The sequence below is a fragment of the Diadema antillarum genome, unplaced genomic scaffold (genome assembly GCF_040938485.1).
Source record: "Diadema antillarum isolate AM-2024a unplaced genomic scaffold, OU_Dant_1.0 seq00000517_RagTag, whole genome shotgun sequence".
Lineage (NCBI taxonomy): Eukaryota > Metazoa > Echinodermata > Echinoidea > Diadematoida > Diadematidae > Diadema > Diadema antillarum.
Genome location: NW_027271470.1, coordinates 25098 through 44671, shown reverse-complemented (window position 1 = coordinate 44671; position 19574 = coordinate 25098). Strand labels below are relative to the sequence as shown.

General features: G+C 40.2%; 2 protein-coding genes across 2 annotated transcripts in view; one reads left to right on the top strand and one right to left on the bottom strand.

Moving 5' to 3' along the window:
• LOC139734245 (major facilitator superfamily domain-containing protein 8-like) overlaps nt 1-4092 on the bottom strand; it is a 41773-nt gene extending 37681 nt beyond the window's left edge. The window contains exon 1 of the mRNA XM_071645041.1: nt 3779-4092. The gene's annotated coding sequence lies outside the window, so the exon portion shown is untranslated. The remainder of the gene's footprint in view (nt 1-3778) is intronic.
• A 322-nt stretch (nt 4093-4414) lies between these two features.
• LOC139734249 (uncharacterized) lies at nt 4415-19182 on the top strand. The gene is made up of 10 exons (XM_071645044.1): nt 4415-4547; nt 7388-7760; nt 8746-8896; nt 10491-10612; nt 11476-11652; nt 12062-12150; nt 13596-13818; nt 15594-15716; nt 17297-17453; nt 18422-19182. Exons 1-10 carry the CDS (start codon nt 4431-4433, stop codon nt 18630-18632), a joined length of 1743 nt encoding a protein of 580 aa, XP_071501145.1. The 5' UTR covers nt 4415-4430; the 3' UTR covers nt 18633-19182.
• The last annotated feature ends 392 nt before the right edge of the window (nt 19183-19574 follow it).

The window sequence follows — 19574 nt, the reverse complement described above, 5'->3', positions numbered from 1 at the left end:
GTGAAAATTTCATGCGAAGAAAAAGGCTGTCGGCTCCAATTCCTGTAAATTTTGTGCAGAGAATACAACGTATGTATTTCATATTTATTACAGTACTATGGTACACACTTCATGAATGCCCTTTGTATGAATGTAATCCTAATATCACAAAATAGGACAGGTTGTGACAGTATTAATGTAAACCTGTTTGCAAATGGGGGGGGGGGGTTGGGTTGGAAAACTGGACTACAGGATAGCCTTACCCGGGGTAGCTCATCTACGTATGTGTACAGTGTTGAGCACTAGAACCCTGGCCTGGACAGATGGACCTGGCCGAGCTGTCCAGGATCAGTTAAAAAGCGATTGGACAATGCGACCCAACACAATGGCAGAGGTCTACACCTGTAGATCATAAAGTTACTAATACCGTACTACAATGTGGGTCTAGGGCAATTACAATGTTTTCTTGGCTTTGCTTCGTAAACGAAGATTTAGGGGCATTGACGTCCACGTCTGGCGCAAGCTCGCTGGTGGCTGAAGAGGCCAATTCGTGACAGGCACAATCGACCACAACGGCTGCAGGGGAATGACAAGTCCGGGTTTTGTGTTGTGGCAACACGGTTCTTCCTCCTTCTTCGCTTTTCTTCGAGAGTAGCCCTACGGTTGTTCTCAAAGGAGGACACTGATTGGTGGACTGTTTGTCGCCAGGACCCTCGGTCAGCGGCAAGGGATGACCACTGCCGATAGTCGATGTTGCAGGTAGATAGAGACTTTTTCAGAGAGTCTTTGTACCTCTTCTTTGGTGCTCCTCTGTTACGGTGCCCAGTGGAGAGTTCACCATAGAGAGTGATCTTGGGTAGACGGTGATCCTCCATTCTCGTGACATGCCCTGCCCATCGCAACTGCGTTTTCAACAGCATGGCCTCGACACTGGTGATCCCTGCTTGTTGAAGCATTACAATGTACAATGTATTACAATGTACCCCCTGAGCAATTACCTCGGACCATTCCCCTGGCCCTTATCCTGATCTTAATCCTGTAATCTTAACCCGAACCCAAACTCCCAACCCTAAACCCACACTTGTATACGTCGAGAAACCCTAACCCTAATCTTCACTCTAACCTTACCACTAATTCAGTATTTAGCTGGGGCGAGGGGGGTAATTGCCCTCTGGGGGTAATTGCCTGGATACGCTGCAATGTGTACGTAAAAATTTACATCGGTTACATGTTTACCTGCTTGGTTAATTTTTTAAAGATCAACACGTGTTGATCTTTTTAATTTTACATTAATTAATGGTTAATTTTTTTAAAGACCAACATGATCACAAAAGATCAGTCTGTCCGCAGGAGTCTTCTTTTGACGTTATCACTCTCGATTCTGTGTCAAAGCCATGATGTCTCTATGGAACCAAGGAGGTTTAAGGGTTGGAGTTCCAACTGGCTATATTGTTCAAACAGTTGACAGGTTTTCTTGTGCATTTGATGATCTATGCTTGACGACGCCGCCTTGCTGAGCAATCTGTAGATTCATTTTGAAGGTTAACATTCAGATGATACACTTGCAATGTGGGCTATATTTTGCTCACCCGATTCATTTATTAAATGAAATGAAATATCACATAATGATAAAGCATGTAAAACAAAAGTCAATTCTGTCCAGAAATTTGTGCAAAAGTGTAAATCAGAGCTGTATCATGTGAAAATGTTTAGAACTGTACTATCCTGGAAAGATGGTTTAATCACTTTTCCACTTAATTTCCACAAATAAAACTTTATATATGGAATAATCTTTAAGTATAACACTGATAGATATATCAGATTAGTGCCCAGGTATGCCCAGTCAAATAATTTTCATCTTTATTTCAGCATTTTTTCGCACATCCTCGTGTCTGTACCAACCTAGGCTCCTGAGTCCTACAGTGTACATTTGTACCTTAAGGGATGGTAAAAAGTAATTACCATCACAAAGACGTATTCTATCTTCCTTAGAAAGTGGCTGGTGATGATGCAATGAGACACAAGTAAATTGTCTTCCTACATTGTACCTGCGTGGCAGATCCTGCTTGGCACTATAACTGCGAAACACAGCCCAAACGCCGAACGCGAAGCTCACAGTATAAACTGTGTACAAGGAGCGCCCCCGGGGTTTACAGTCCCAGGCCGGGCTTAGTTTGGCACATGCTTCAAATATTTTTGAGCGGCGGCATGGAACATCTATGATCTAGCAAAGGAAATAAGACGGTCAAGACTCCTTTCTCTTGTGAACCTCCTTGGGCAGTTGGGGGAACATGGGGGCGACCAGATTTACCGATTGACCAGATACGGGGGGGGGGGGGGGGGGGGGGGGGATGGGTGGGGTGGTGTTTCACAAAGCTGTTCTTTAAGTTAAGATTTTTATAAGAACGACTTAAGAACAACTGGTGATCAGTTCTTGTGCTGAATTATTGAGATTCTGATAAGTAGTCTAGTCTATATCAGTTCGGGAAACCCACTCACAAGGGGGGCCCCTCCTTATAAGTAACCCGTCCCCCTTATAAGTAACCCCGTCCCCCTTATAAGTAACCCCCGGGGCACCCCTTATAAGGAGTCTCCACGCTTTTTTGCAATGCAACGCGAAAATGAAAGGACTGCGGCAATTCGCTTGCTTATGTCCATAAAGCTTCACAAGTTTCCTAGTTACTCACGAAATTTGAGCAAAATCGGTTTGAGGCATCATATCTAAAATCATGGATTTAAATGCGATGTCAAACGACCCATGCGAATGCTGAAATGTGAGCGATTACTGGCGTGAGTGTCGCCAGGCGCGGCGGCGCGGCAATGCTTGAGTGCAGACGTGGCGACTGAGTACGGAGACTTTCGTCCTCAGTCGCCAAGTCTGCACTCAAGCATTGCCGCGCCGCCGCGCCTGGCGACACTCGCGCCAGTAATCGCTCGCATTTCAGCATTCGCATGGGTCGTTTGACATCGCATTTAAATCCATGATTTTAGATATGATGCCTCAGACCGATTTTGCTCAAATTTCGTGAGTAACTAGGAAACTTGTGAAGCTTTATGGACATAATCAAGCGAATTGCCGCAGTCCTTTCATTTTCGCGTTGCATTGCAAAAAAGCGTGGAGACTCCTTATAAGGGGTGCCCCGGGGGTTACTTATAAGGGGGACGGGGTTACTTATAAGGGGGACGGGTTACTTATAAGGAGGGGCCCCCCTTGTGAGTGGGTTTCCCGAACTGATATGTACTTCTAACGCTAGACCAATAGATAACACATGACGTCATAAGAATATTTTGATAAGAACTGATCACCAGTAATTTTACAGTAATTAATTCCATTTTAAGTCCTTCGCTTCATAACTTTAACTTTAAGAACACTCAAAAGAACAGCTTTGTTTGTTTGTTTGTTTGTTTTTTGTGAAACACCCTCCCTCCAGACCAATCTTTCAGTCAAGGACAGAAGAAGTAACCGCACCAGCTGCGACCCCCAACACGCACCGTGTTAATCAACAGTGCTCCGCGCCGGGGTTGCTAAATTTAAAGGACGGAAGATGCTGACCACAACAAGTGTATGGCATGCTGCAGAGATCGGCCCGCCGCGCCGTAGCATCAGCATCAAATCACGCGGAAACGCCGGGACCCTTCCTAATCCTAGACCCAACTATGGCATAAGATTTATGCTGAGAGTATAACTATGAATGATTGACTCTTTTTTTTTGTTGAACAAAATGAAGATAAAAGAACAACCCAAAAGCAGAAACGTTTGCATGGTGTGAAACGATACAACGACAGGAACCTCACATACCTTTCACTGAAAATGTGAAATGCCCCTTTATTGACCAACACAGTCGACTGTCCACAGAACTGCGTGGTTGCCGAAATTTGTACATCCAATGCCAATGGCGAATGGCGATGCTGAAGTGATAAGCTGTAACGACTAACGTTAAACTAGAAACAAATCATGTTTCGACTCTAGAGTCTAACGAGTAACGTTAGACCATGTTCGACCACCGGGTGCTGGAGAAGTTGTGTAACGACGATGTAAAAGATTTATTCTAACAATTAGATGGGTTCTTTCGGCTGCAGCTAGTTGCGGTGTTTCCGCTGCATAAAAACCCCGTCACGTCACTCTGCTGCTGATCAACGTCTGCAGCAGTGCAGTAAGCGCCACATACAAGGCTGCCTGCAGAATCGAGTCGACATGTATGACAGGATCTGCATGCTAGGACGTCAGACAGCATAGTGTTCGTGAAAAGGTCAGGTGGTACGTGGGAACAATCAGCTGACCTAATCGTACGCTGTGGGGCGCAACGGCGCGAGCGAGCAAGAAAGCTAACTTGTAAAGGGTATATAAAACGGTAGCTCTGCATGCGCGTGCGCCTTCTGCGCGGCGCTATATCTCTACGTGTTACTATTGCTTGAAGATAATTGAAAGAAGTTAAGTTCATTGCTGAAAGATGGCAGAAGACACCTCCAATATTGTGGCTGAAGTCCGCAAACTCCGAAAGAAATTGCGTCAAATTGAAACATTGGAACGTCTTGATAGACCACTCAACCAAGAAGAAATATTAAAGGTACATTGTACTTCTTGTGTGCAGTAAAAGTCAGCCGTCATGTCACTACAATCTACCATGAAATAACTTTTGAGAAAAGTCTTTCTTGTGTGTATCAATTGTTCATCGCAGTACGTATTGTTTGTATACGATTGCGAACTCAGATGATGTCGGTATGAGTATGACTGGTTTAAAGGACAGCCAGCTGCAGCCAGCCAGCCAGCCGGCCGGGCGGGCCGGGCAGCGAGCCGATACTAGATAGTCGGCCGTCCGGTAATATTGCCTGGAGTACTAACGTTACTCGTTAGTAGTTGACTGATCGATAAAATCTACCAAAAATTTGCAGCTAGTACAGTCCGGGAAACCCGCTCATGAGGACCGCTCCCGCGTACGAGGACTGCCCCGCCTCATGAGGACCGCCCCCACGCCTCATGACTGGCCCGGGGGAGGGGGGGGGGGGGGGGGTGAACGCCTCATCATGAGGCCCCCTATTCACTTCTTATTCATCTCACATCTGACGTATACATTGTCGCAACTTTGCTCGGGTGATCGTTTGTTACACACACATGTCCACTATCCATGATGAAAAGAAGAAAAAATCCTGTCTGTTTTTTTTTTTCGACCAAAATCGAGTTTTAATCAGAGCTCTGCATCGGTTGATTAAAACTCGATTTTTGAAAAAGAAAAAACAGACAGGATTTTTTTTCTTCTTTTCATCATGGATAGTGGACATGTGTGTGTAACAAAAAATCACCGTGCAAAGTTGCGACAATGTATACGTCAGATGTGAGATGAATAAGAAATGAATAGGGGGCCTCATGAGGCGTTCCCCCCGGGCCTCACGAGGCGGGGCAGTCCTTGTACGCGGGGAGCGGTCCTCATGAGCGGGTTTCCCGGACTGAGTATACAGTATATTGTCCTCAAATGCGACCGACGCGATGCGGCGTGCATGCGGAATAGCAATACAAATTAGAACATTCTAACTAGATCCTAGTTGCATTGTGCAAGAGGGGTCTAAAAATTTTTTACATCTAGAAATAGAATCTAGGGCGTAGGCCTACTGCGAGTACTAGTCTAACGTATAGTCTTTCTAATAAAAGGAAGGGCCTGCACCTCATCACCCGCGCTCCATAGACAAAGCATGTAAAAGACTTGACCGAAAGATCGGTCTGTATCTGGTCGTCGGGGAAATGTTCCACGGAGACTGCCAAAAAGTCAAAAAACATAAAAGACTCCTCCAGACAGACGCAGACGGATCTTTTTATGCTAAAACTAAGACGTACACGTATGCAGGTGACCATGATGCTTCCGTAGACATGCACGTAAAAGTAGACGCGTGCGGGGCAGGTGACCGTGATAGGTCTAGACCTATATAACACATAAATTCATTCCTAATTTAATATAAATTTAAGATTTTCGCGAAAAACTGCTCGATTTTCACCACACTTTGCTTGGTTGTGGTAACCCTGTCGAGTTTCAACTTTCAAGCTTACTGAACACAATGTCTCAGGCATAATTTTTTTTTTGTTCAATGCGCTTGTAAGAATTTTAAGCAGGGTGGCGGTATTCGGGCCCATGGCGAGGTGCGGGGTACCTCACTATACTTTGTAACTGTTGTTGGAAGTACTCCATCGTAGCGTAGAGTAGCCAACTCATACTGGTATGATTATTAGTAATGAATCCTGTTGAGACAGAAGGATTTATATATCAGGGGACCTAGTTGGAAATATTTTCAACTAACATGTTACCGGTAAATTACTACTGTAAAACATGATATATTCGCGGCATGAAATTTTCGCGAATTGGAGCCGACAGCCTTTTTCATGGCATGAAATTTTCGCGAATTGCCACTGGCGTTCAATGCATGTAGTGTAGACAAAAACTTTCATGTGCATTTTAATTTCACAAATTTCGGCGCTCGCGAAATTTGCGAAATTAAAATGCACGCGAAAATTCCTCGTTTTACAGTACTCATGTCTCAATTGACATGATTGACAGTTGATTGAGATGAGGCAAGACCGATCAAACTACATGGGGCCGACCGTATCACAGACCGTACACAGTTAACAAGAGGCTACTGAAGAAGAGGCAGATTTGTTTGTCTAAGGTGAGGCATGAAAAGAGGAATAGGATAGGATAATGCACTTCACATCGTTCAGACTGTACAACGGTAGATCTAGGTGTCCATCTTGTTAGGGATAAAGTTTAATGTTGTCCCCTGATACCAATGTGTCTAGGGAGGAGAGCTGTAAATGTCAAAATATTATCTAAAAAAAAAAAAATTGTTTCTGTCTCAAAGTCAGTCCGGGAAATCTGCTCATGAGGGGGACTCCGTCTCACAAGGCACTCTCCCCCTCGTGAGCATCTCTGGGGTACTCAAGAGGCTCCCTCCCTGCAGTGCTCATGACACCTCCTTTTCACTTCTAATCCATCTCACATCAGTCACAAAATCGCATTGTGATTTTTTATTTTCCGTTACACATGTCCACTCTCCATAATGAGAAGAAGAAAAAATTTGATCTATTGTTTTAGAAAAAAATTGAGTTTGAGTTAAAACAGGTTGATAGATTGCTTGTTTGAAGCAATTTGGCATCAAAATTTTCGCTCATTAAATGTTCTAAAAGATCATTGGGGGGGGGAGGGGGTAATGCTCATTTGAAACATACAACTGTAGGATTTACAACCTGATACACCATCTCTGAAAAGTACACACTATGTTAACCCCTTAAATACCCAGTGGGCTATCAACAACAATAAAAACAAGTAAGAAAGAAATTTAGAACAGTAAAACATGAATTAACAATGTGTGAGCTACTTGATTGAAGATGAGATGCATTGTACTTTCTTGTCCTTTGCTGAAGGTGTCAAAGAAGAGGTCCCTACGTGTTCTAATCCGAGAGAAACTCAAGGAGTTACAGGATGATGTGAACACTCCAGAGAAGTCTGCCAGTGCACCGGAACATTCTACAGCACATAGCGAGCTTTCGGCATCTCATCGACCAACATTAACACCGGAATCCGACGGGGAAGAGAGCCGGACAGGAGGAGAGGAAGCTGGAGGTACGATGAAGAGATCCCATGATGGTGATGCAGCGGTGGTGAGAAGACAGGAAGGGGGCAGATTCAAGGAGAGCACTGGGGAAGAACTCACAACCAAGAGGCCGAGGGAGGAGAGACAGCCTCCGAACCAGCAAGCTGAAAGCACATCAGCATCACCTGTTACAGGCCCGACAGGTAGTAAGCATTTATCTACAGCATACTGTTCCCAGTACATTGTCTGTGTATAATTTCTGTACTTCTGAAATGTTGGGAATTTTGTGAAGGGGAATTGCTGTGATATTTTAATGTTACTTACAAACGAGGAGGATAGGTCCCAGAATTAATAGTTGACATTCCCTCATTTTTTCAGTTTCCAATGAGCGCGTGACAAACTTGCCATTTCCCTAGAAAGTATAGTATTACGTAGATTCACTGGAATGTAGGGGAATAAACAGTTTTCTGGCCTATAACTTTGTTGCCCCAACCATCCATCTCACACTTGCCTGCCCTGCAATAAGTTTCTCACTCCTTACAGGGAAAGTTAAAAATGTGGCACATTCATTGTATGTTGATCAATAATAAACATCAGATGGGAGGCTTGCTAATGCTAATCTGTGTAATGCAAACCTTTTCTTTTTATATTTTATTTTTATGGATGATGATATCTACAATATGCATGATTATATCAATACAAATAACAGTTTTCTTTTTTTTTGTTTTTTTTTTAACTTTCAGTGTTCTAAAAAAAATATCCATTGAAATCTCTAGATATTCTGTCGTCAGTTTCAGATATGTAGATGTCAGTAAAATTCAAGATGTTTTCACCCTTGACCAAACTTTGTGCAAAAATGCTCAAAATGATGCCTTTTAGGACCATCTTCCATGACAAATACAAAGGAATTCTAAAACTATTTTCAAGTATTAAAATGTTATAATACTAGTAGGCATTTGTATGAACCAAACTGCACAATGCTGTATTTGTAATCCCCATTTGACATTGCTCCTTCACAGTTACTCCGAACCTGTTGAGAAACTTACACTGTAGCGTAGCATGTCTATAAATTTACAGCTCCATGAGTTTACCTGCTGGGTACTTAATTACAAGATAGAAACTCCATTGTTGACTTTGTGTAGTACGTGTTGTGCATACCTTTTTGCTGTGAATGTTGATACATTGTAGCTCCACTGAGACCCCCACCAAAAGGGAAATCAGAGTTGACCAAGAAGAGAGAGCGTTGGGTGATGTACAGGTTCTCGGTGCGAGATGTGGAAGGACACAATGATCTGATCTCCAGCGTTCACTGCAGCGATGGCATCATTCTCTCCGGCAGGTACAGTGTACAAAGGGATCAGACGACTATTTACTAAAATTTTCTGGTATTTTTCTGATTATCAGAAGGAGTGATATAGGCCGAGAACGTTTTTAGCAAGTCAGTATTAAGAAAATATCTCTTATTGAATAATGTTTAAAGGACAAGTTCACCTTCATCTAGACATGTGGGTTGATTGAATGCAGCAATATTAGTAGAACACATCATTGAGAGTTCGAGGAAAATTGGACAATCCGTTCAAAAGTTATGAATTTTTGAAGTTTCTGCCCACTCAAGACTGGATGAGAAGACTACTAAAGCTTGTGATGTCACATGAGTACAACGATATAAAGAAAGAATAAAGAAAATTCAACATATTTTCACTTTTCTCGCATAACAAAAGAACACTTGACTTCTCTCTTTCAGAAGGCAGGGGGAATAATATTACCCTTAACATATGTCAGTAACAAGTCAAAGAAATTTGCACTTTATTCAAAAAGTAAAGTTCTATGAAATTCTCTTTTTATTTTCTTTATATCGTTGTATGCATATGACATCAGGATTACACTGTAGTAGTCTTCTCCTCCAGCAGTGATTGCACAGATACTTTAAAAATTCATGACTTTTGGATGGATTGTCCGATTTTCCCCAAACTTTCATTGATGTGTTCTACTAATATTGTTGTATTCACTCAACCCACATGTATATGAAAGTGGACTTGTCCTTTAAGCTATTCTCAATAAATCCTTTATTAGAAAATGATAACATATATAAACATTACTTCTGTAAAAATTGCAAAAATGTAAATTGTTGAAAGGACTGGCCTTGGCTAGCCTGCTTGCTATTGCTAGTTCTTTTTTACCAACTGTACAGTGTAGTGTTCTTTAATTTTTTACTATTTCATGTTTGTTGTCGATGTTTGCTTGGGAAATGAATTTAATTTCATTCATTCATTCATTCATTTCATTTCGTAAATTTGGTGATCCTATGTGACCTGTAAAGCAGGGTTAGAAACACTTTGGCTCAAATGACACATTGAAGTGGATGACATCCCCACGACAGTATAAAAAGGAACATGAATATAAGAAAGTTTATGCACGTGCATTGTACAATGTATCCTCATGTGTGAAGGCTAGCATTGCTGTTTATTGCCTTAATCTTATGATTCCAACAGTGTTTTGTTTATTACTATGTTTTCTTCTTAAGTACTTCTTTACACTCAGCAGCAGTGGAGATACTGGTATAGTGGTTGATGTGCTCGATTCTTGATGACAGGATCTTTGATTCAAATCTCATCAAATGACTACCGCTGTACAGTATAACTAATTGTAAACATGTCTATTCTATTGTGGACATTTAAGTTAAGCAATATTTTTTTGCCTTGGTCATCATAATGTGTTGACATCTCAGCTGTGTGACCGGAGTTTTTAAAGTACAATGCAAAATGTCTACAAGCACTTTCAGTCTGTCCACATTAGCCAGAGCAACATTATCATGTTTTAGTGAGAAAAAAAAAAAAAAAGAAGAGAAAAGAGATTGGATGTCAAATCACCTTCTCAACACCAACCAACCTTTGAAGAATTCCAACTCTCTATTTAAAACTTTCAACCATCAGTCGGGACACAACCGTGAAAGCCTGGGATCTGAGTACAGGAGCGGAAATATGTAATCTTGGTGGTCATAGTGGTGCAGTGACTTCTGTCTATCTCCTGTCCAGGGAAGAAAGCAAATCTTTAGGTAAGTCTTTAGAGTTTTCTTTTTCAACATCAAAAATATATTACACTTACTTGTCATAGAGGAATGATTTTCTATCTGAGAAAAAAACCCAAAATGTAAAGGGTAAGATTGAAGCTATCTGGAATCTGTTTAAAGATTAACTTTACTAAAAGGGTCTTTAAAAAAAGGCATAACAAGATTATTTTCTTTTGGTAATATAAGGAATTTAAGCAAATACAAAGGGTGGCGATTCATTCAATATGGCAGTACTTCAGAGTGTATCTAGTGCAAATATAAAGTATTAACTATACGTACTTCATTTTACATTTTTTCATTTTATTTGGAGTGGGAGTTAACAGTCATAAATTGGAATGATTTTGGAGACTGTCATGAGTTTGAGAGCAAATGACTTTAAGGGTGTGTTGTTTTAAATACTTTAATTTTTTCCACCAGGGGACCATTTTGTGAAAGTTGTCAGCCCTGACAAGTTGTCAGTCTCTGACAATCACCATGGTAACAGTCAGTGACCAGAGCTTTTCAGCCAATCAAATCCACAGATTTTGCTGAAATTGTCAGAGACTCACAACTTGTCAGTGCTGACAAAATTGATGAAACACCCCTAGGTGTCTTCTGAATGATAATGTCATATCAAAATAAATCAAGATATAAGTACTCCTTGCTTTAGACGTCGGCTTCATCAATGTGTAGTCCTTGACAAAGGCCATGCTACAGTTGTACATGGGCAAGATGCTATTGTAATAGATACAACCAAAACATGCATTATCATAACAGAAGAAACAAATTGGTGTGAAATGTAAGCCTAATTACTGATCATGAATAATTTATTATGTATATTTAATAGTTGCATATCATTTTAACTACAGCCAGTCACTTTGACCTGGATGAAGCATCGTGTCGGATTGCTCTCAGCTCCTCCATGGACTGCAGTGTTCGGGTGTGGGACCTAGGCTTACACAAGGAGATTTTATCCATTTACACATACAACCCTGTCACTGCTATGGACTTTCTGCGTGCAAATTCCTGCGTAGTGACTGGATCAGGTAAGTCTAGTCTTTACCATACATATGCCAGTATGAATAGTAACCTTCCAAATATTACAGCTAATGTAAAACTCTGTCCTTTCTCAACTACAACGTGTATAATGAGAGCAATGTTTTGGAGTCATTAAAGTAAAAGAAATACCTCAGAGATGCAGTGATTACCTGCTTTCTTGTCTCCATAATATACTTCGTAGTCATGTGGTTATTTCAATCTTGATGAAGAAATAGAGTCCCTATGTATTTTCTGCTAACAATATGTCCTCCCTGGCCCTCCCAGCCTAGTTGGGGTTAAAAGGCAGGTGCCCATTTGTATTGCTTGTGACAGTGAGTTTTGGTTGCTCTTCACAAGTGGGTGAGTGGGATTTGCAGCATCCTGCTTAAATCATTCTCATTCATTTGTTGTCTGTAGATGGGGGTAAGGTTGAGATGTGGAACATCCAGTCCGGTGCAAATGAGTTTTCTTCGTTGGCTCATGAGGGCAGTGTTACCTGCATCAAGGTAAGAGACAAATGAGTTCTTTGTAAGTGTGTGGCATACTGTAAAAGTGGAAATTCTAACAGTGGAGAAATATCCATGCATTGTGCATGACCAAAAATAAAAGCACACGAATAGTTTTGCGTGCCTTATGTACCACTATGCAATGTCTTGATTCAGCATAATTAAAAACAAGCAAAATTCATTTTTATACTTGGTAGTGCTAGAAAAAGTACTCATGTGAAAATATCCCCTTTTACAGTATATAGCCCTTCTTTGCTTGAAGAACATGTTGACAAAAAGCATTTACATATGTACATGTGCACCAGATTGTGTATACCTGTATATGTCAGGTCAGAAGAAGTTGCATCACAAAAATAGGTGAGGGCAAGATGGCAGAGAAAAAAATGAGGTTTTAATGTGTTCTGCAACAAGAGTGATTGAATTTTGCATTTTATTTCTATTTTGGAGTTTTGCCCAACAAATGTTCAGCAGTGATAGTGTTATTGTAGACAGTGTCTTTGATCTGACACCTTTGTACTGTCAAACAGATTCACAAATAATCACTCTATGCATTGTGTATTTCTTTTTTTTTATTTGAGAAATTACCACAAACAGACCAAAGCAACATACTTGTTTCAGTCTGTGAAAGTTCAATCTTGCCTTTTCCCTTATACAACCCAATTTTCACTGCAGACAAGAAATATGATTTTTTGGTGTCTTTTTTTTTTTTGCGTGTGTTTGTGAGCTTGTGAATCTGATGTCCTTGTAAATCATGCAATTATGGGTGACAATGAATTTCCGCAGCTAAACTTCAAGTACAGGACACACTGTTTTCTACAGCTGTATGTACTAGTTTTGCCTTGTAATTATACAAACAGTGTACTACATACTGAACTTACTGAAGCGCCAGATCTGTCTTGGTAGTGAACCAATGTAGTGCGGCTAGGGTAAGGGGGCTATTCGCCCTTTATAGTAACCCATTAAGTCTGATTATTAGTATTTGAAAGAAAGCTACCAAGGGTTTTTTTTTCTCTCAAACATCATTTAAGGCAATCATAAAACTTGTAGCATTTGAAGTGGGGAGCACTTGAAGGACGTATTCTTTATGTGGGCAACCAGTAAAACGTGTTTATCGAGTGAAATACATCCAGAATTAAAAGTGTGTAATTTGCATTTACCCTTTTTATTCTCAACTACACACTTCATATGCCATTTACAGGATTTTTATTTTGGCAAATTTTGCAAGTCGGGTGCTGTTCGTCAAATTTAAAACATGAAAATATTGACGCTGATCTAGAAATGAATATAAAGCACAGGCATACATTTCCATATATTGCTGCACTCCATGATGACAAATTATACTGCTTGTGAAATTGTTGAGAAGTCTGGATTTGTGAAAAATTGGACTTGCTGAATATGTAACACATACTTTATAGAATGAATGATATTTGGGTGTTCTCTTGCAGGTCAAAGGTGAGAAAGTGGTGACAGCTTCTGAAGATGGAGTCATTAAACTCTGGGAACTTAGAGACCAGTCTCTCCATGTCATGTTTGAGTCAGAGAATGTCCGCAACCAGTCGGGTGAGGGCGTCCTTGTGCAGAGACCAATCACCTCGCTGGGCATTGCAGGTGACTGTGTGTACTATGGGGATGATGGGACCAACGTTAAGGTCCTTGACTGGAGGAACGGTGAGCTCTTAATTGATGTGTCATTACTCTATCTTCAGTAGTAATAAATTCTTTTTCTTCGTGTCACACATTCCATTATATGCAGACTAGCTGTGAATGATCGTGCGATGTACTGGCATATGCATTTGTGACCCTGCATCACAAAACCAACAAAAAGTCGCCAGACATGGATTTTTTATTTAGTTAAGGGCAGATCTGAAAGAGCAGACTTTAAGCTTTAAAATTATGTATAACTCAAATCAAATGGACTCTCCTAACCTATCTAAATATTGGAAAGAAAGCACACACTGTGGAAAAGTGTGAACTGAGAAAAGAGGCTCTGAAGTACAGGGTCTATTCAAGCGCTTAATCTTTCACCAAGCCGTGCTAGCTGTGCGATGAATGGTACAAGAAACAGGATGTAAACCACAGGAACAACAACAATGAAGGGATTATCAGATTAAGCTGAAATTGAGCATGCTCTATTAACACATTCTGTTCATGATTAATGCCAACTTTCAAAGCAGTAGCTTTATCCTTTCAAAAGCTATCAGTATTGAGAGTTGAACGTGGAGAGCGTGCAAAGGATTTTCAATATGTGAAGAGCCCTCTGTTATTAGACAAAGATGATATCATTTCTTTACAAAAAAGAAAAGGTTGTAGAAAAACTGCTGAAAACACACTTTCCCATTCATTTTATGATCCCAAACATAGGAATAAAGTAGAAGAAGAATAGCTCTTTCAGAAAAATATGAAAAACTCAAGACTGACTTGAGTTAACCCATTTCACCTTTTTTGATTCCTCGCATGAAATCAAGAGGTGTGACTTTTTGTTGATTTTGTGATGCACGGTCACATACAAAATATACAATTCTCGTGGCTGAACACACATGACTATCTGTGGAACTGCATGTACTTCACCCCTTTTTTCACAATAGCTTGAGAGATTTGGGACAGAATTTGATCAATCTGCACCTAAAGAAAACATGCTTGAAACCCTGTTTTAACAGACCTTCCAGCAACAATGTCACAGCAACTTTGGGAGAACAAAATTCCTCTAGAATTCCAGTATAACCATAGGAGAGAGCAAGGGGTACATTTTTTACAGACTCGCATTGAAAGCCTTACCCAGGTAGGTTTCTATGATCTATGAAGGGGGCTGTGTTTACTGATGCGACTACCCCACCCACCGGCCTGCACTGTGTGTCTGTAAACAAAATGTTGATACAATCAGTGATCAGGGGCCCGTTTCATAAAACTTGTCATCAGTGACAACTGCCACATTTCTATGGCAAATTTGCTCTCAGCCAATCAGATGCAAGGATTTCAGTAGCTTGTCACATCTATGTCAACTTGTCACTGATGACAAGTTTTATGAAACGGGCCCCTGAACTACCCGGTACGTAGAGATCAGTGGTTACAGTCCATGCACGTGATTGCGCACAGTGTACCAATCATTCTCTGTCTGCAATCTTTCCCATGCACATTGAGTGTATCAAAGGAATGGTACTGCAGTTGCGTTCTAATAGGAGAGTTGCCAGGGTAGGGTCGCGGTAATGTCGCGGCAGTTACCTTTAGCTGGCCAGTGTAAAATTTGGCACTGGAGGTTACTGTGGCAACGTCCAGGCAACATTTTGCTACAACTGGTTTAGCAGGCAAGGTGAAAAAAGATTACCGTAACGTTACCCGGATGATGTCATGGTACAATGTAACTCTATAGTTTGAAATGCTCTGTTAAAACAGGGCTTAAAACACAGTATGTTGACGTTGTCTCTCTATCTTTCTTTGACCCACAGCTGCTGTGACAAAGCTGAGGAACCATCTTGGAGAGTTTGGGAGCACGGATGCCATGCTGCTCACAGAAGATGTCTTTCTCTTCTCCTCTTACGACCTGGATAATGGTGTTGGCTCCATCAACTGTAAGTTGGGAAGATGGAACAGTTCAGACTTAGTCCAGATTTAGTAAATGGAGATAAGGGTGTGTGGGTAATGTGAAGTGCTGTTTTAAAGGACAAGTTCACCTTCATAAACATAAGGATTGAGAGAATGTAGCAATATTAGTAGAGCACATCATTGAAAGTTTGAGGAAAATCAGACAATCCGTTCAAAAGTTATGAATTTTTGAAGTATTTGTGCAGTACCCACTGGATGAGAAGACTACTGCAGTGTATGAATAACTTAGATGTCACATGCGTACAACAATATAAGGAAAATATAAAGAGAATTTCACAAAATTCCATCTTTTGAAAAAAGTACACATTCCCCTGACTCGTTACCGACAAATGTTATGGGTAATATTATTCCCCCTGCCTTTAGAAAGAGGCAAGTCAAGTGCTCTTTTATTATGCGAAAAAAGTGAAAATATGTTGAATTTTCTTTTACATTTTCTCTATACTGTTGTATGCATATGACTCACAAGCTGTAGTAGTCTCCTCATCCAGCGGTTCCAACACAAAAATTTAAAAAATTCATAACTTTTGCATCGATTGTCCAATTTTCCTCAAATTTTCACTGATGTGTTCTACTAATATTGTTGCATTTTCTCAATCCTTATGTTTATGAAGGTGAACTTGTTCTTTAAATACAGATGCAACATAAATTACAGTGATATTTCAGTTGGTGTTGTTTTGGTTTTACAAAAGAATTCATCCTTTAATTCTCTTTTTTACCTTCCCAATTAACGCTCTGTGATATTTTCACTTAGACAATTGGAAACCAAGAGTTATTCTGTCATATGATTTCTTTTGTTTTGTGTATTCTTTTAATTTTATTTATTATTATCATTTTTTTCTGCTGCTGTACACTGGGTGCAATATAATTCATGTATTTTGGACCCCTACACAAAGTTGTTTCACCGATCCAGTGTTTGGCATTGGGAGCATAAGCGGTCAGTCACACTAGTGACTTCTAATACCAACTAACTGTTAGCAGTCAGTTTACGTTTTTCCACTCCAACCACTAATACTGTAGTGTACTGAAATGACAACAGGATGAACAATTGTACATACCTAATTGGTTTAACACCAGCAACAGTGGCAACAGTCTTTAATTCCAACATGTATCAGGGATCATACTCTGCATTTTTGAGTTGTACAGTGCATTCCTATTATAATGAACACAGTTTTACCCAAATTCCTGTTCAGACAAAGTTAAAATTCTTGTTGCAATATTATCTGCCCTATGCTTTTTTATTGTTTTTCTTTTGTTCGGTTATAACAAAATTTTCATATAACGAAATAAAACTGGCAATCTCAAGGACCTCATTATAACAGGAGTCCACTGCATTAAGATTTTCTTTTGATCCCTGCAAGCAGAAACAGAAAAAAAAAATCCAATAGGAAATGTATGGGAATGTCCATTAACTTATGATATTTCTCCCCCCCCCCCCCAACTTACCCTCTACACGTACAATGTTTGTCATTTTGCCTTGGACAAAGATTCTGCCTGGATCGAAAGCTGAGGCCCCTTTTGATTTCATTTTCTTTTCTTTTTTAAATAGTTTTCTCTTCAGATAATCAATACGTGGGGACGCTCTCTGACCCTGACCTGAGCCGCATTGAGACCATCTCCTGCCCCGACACAGCCAACTCTCACAAGTGTTTCATCACGGGGGGACAGGAGCTCAGGATATGGAGACTCGTGGCTGGACAAAGGTAGTGACATTAAATGTGAAGCTGTTGCATCGATTTGTCACTTCCAAACAATAAGCTGTACTTTCAACATTTGTTTAATGATATTTGCAATAATTTGCTGTAATAATACAGTCAAACCTGTCTATGAATAGCAGCCACCCAAGAAAAAAAAAAAGAAGAAAAAAAGTGGCAGTAATAAACAGGTGGCCGCTACTGACAGGTTTTTTAACATGCCTTTTTTTCTGGAGGGAATTGTTCTTAGTGGCCATATACAGGATGTGACTGCTATAGACAGGTGGTCGCTAAGACAGGTTTGACTGTAATATATCGCTTTACAGCAGTGAGCTGTACAATCAGCCTTTTGCCTTACAGCACTATTCACTGCATCACTATAAAATAAGAAAGGCATTTTTACAGTTTGTTTTGTTTTGCTGTTATTTTTTGCTCTTTGTTGGTTTTTAATAGATGCTGAGGAAATAAAGCTGATTATTAAAAATGACTTTTTTTTTTCTTATTCACTCCGCTCACTACTAATTCTGATTACTTTGTCTTTCTGAGGTTTTTTTTTTTCCCAAGATAATGACTAAAAGTTACAAAGTCCCAACATAGTTGACCCTTTAATCCTTTTTGAATCAGAATGTCACCCTTAATTATGGTTTATTAAAAGCAGTAGAGTTGCATATTTTATCTTGGTAGGTACATGCATCTATTTTGTGCTGCCAGTATAAATGGTTCAAAGTAGAGTTGCATATGATATGTTATCATGGTAAGTGCATATACATCATATTTTGTGTTCTTATATGTAAGTACACAAAACCAAGAGTTCCGATGGCACCATATGAATCAAGTAATCATTTCATAGCTCTTTTATTGCACCTACTTTGCTACAATGAGGTAAGGTTGAAATAAAAATGGGAAATGCTAATTGCTGTTTAATAGTTTGTGAAGGTTGCCACCAGTGTCAAGCATTTCATCATTGAAACCCTTGACAGTGCCGGCGATGCAGTGCACGTGACCTTTGACCCAACTTTCACCCTATCGGCAGAAGACTCAGAGGATGACTCCAGCGAATCAGAGCTGAGCAGTGATGAAACGCTATCAAGGGGGTCGACACGAGGCTCGCATCGGCGGTCAAGGAGGCGCGGCAGTAGCGCTTCGGAGCAGCAGCCGTCATCATGGTATTCATGGTGCTCAATTATCTAGGCCGATTAAAAGATTTCCATCTCAAGTTCGCTTTTATATCAGACATTTCTAATATCAGGAAATGGGTAGATGTTGAATACAGTACTTGATACAAGAAAGATGTCGTCATTTCTCATTGAGGAAGTAGATCGGTAGGTCCCATTCATTTGCGCTACTTGTTACAGAGCGGCTGAAAAACATACACGTGGTTTCTTGATTTCGTACTGCACAATTGTCAACCCATTCAAAACGTGCAGAGAAAATTGTAAGGGCATTATCTTGGGTTTTAGAATTCATTCTAGCCAAAAGTAACAAGAAATATGCAAAAATTAATGTGATGCTGAACACTGGCACCAGTCCGACGGTCCCAGACCAATAAATTCACACTTTGGACCACTAACTTTTCAGGGATTGCTCAATGTACTAGTCCAACATTACAGGTAAAATAACATGAATAACATTGTCGGTGTCAGTTGAAAAGACAGTACAGGGTCAGTGAATTTAAGGTTCAAACCAGTAGGAAAAATGGGTTACCATGCAGCAATGATTAATGTACCGTGAAAGTAGCTGAAGTGCAAATTTGCTTTTTATTCCATCATTTCAAAATGGTCAAGTCCAGCTACAGGTTCCAGCATTTCAGATGAGCTGGCTGTATGCTTAGATGCAGTGCTTGCTCTTTGTACATATGTGATGTACTCTCCACTTTTTCTAGTATTCAGCCATATTGACAAATTTGTATGTTATGTGGTAATTATTGTCTTCCTTTGTGTGCACATATCCCTACTAAAAAAAAAGAAGAAAAGAAAAGAAAAAGTAAAGTTAAATGGTCTTGCCAAACTGATTTGATAATTGATTGCAACATAATGAAATTGTATAGTTGCACCCAAGGGAGGTTCATTTTCTGTAGTATGAAAGATTTTTTTTTTTTTTTTTTTTTTTTGGGGGGGGGGAGGGGGGAGTAAA

Bases quoted from the DNA above. Each gene is read 5' to 3' on its own strand.
- LOC139734249 (XM_071645044.1), top strand. From the start codon at position 4,431: ATGGCAGAAGACACCTCCAATATTGTGGCTGAAGTCCGCAAACTCCGA. The intron at 8,897-10,490 runs GTACAGTGTACA...TTCAACCATCAG, and splicing joins GGCATCATTCTCTCCGGCAG to TCGGGACACAACCGTGAAAG. The intron at 17,454-18,421 runs GTGACATTAAAT...AACCCTTGACAG, and splicing joins CTCGTGGCTGGACAAAGGTA to TGCCGGCGATGCAGTGCACG.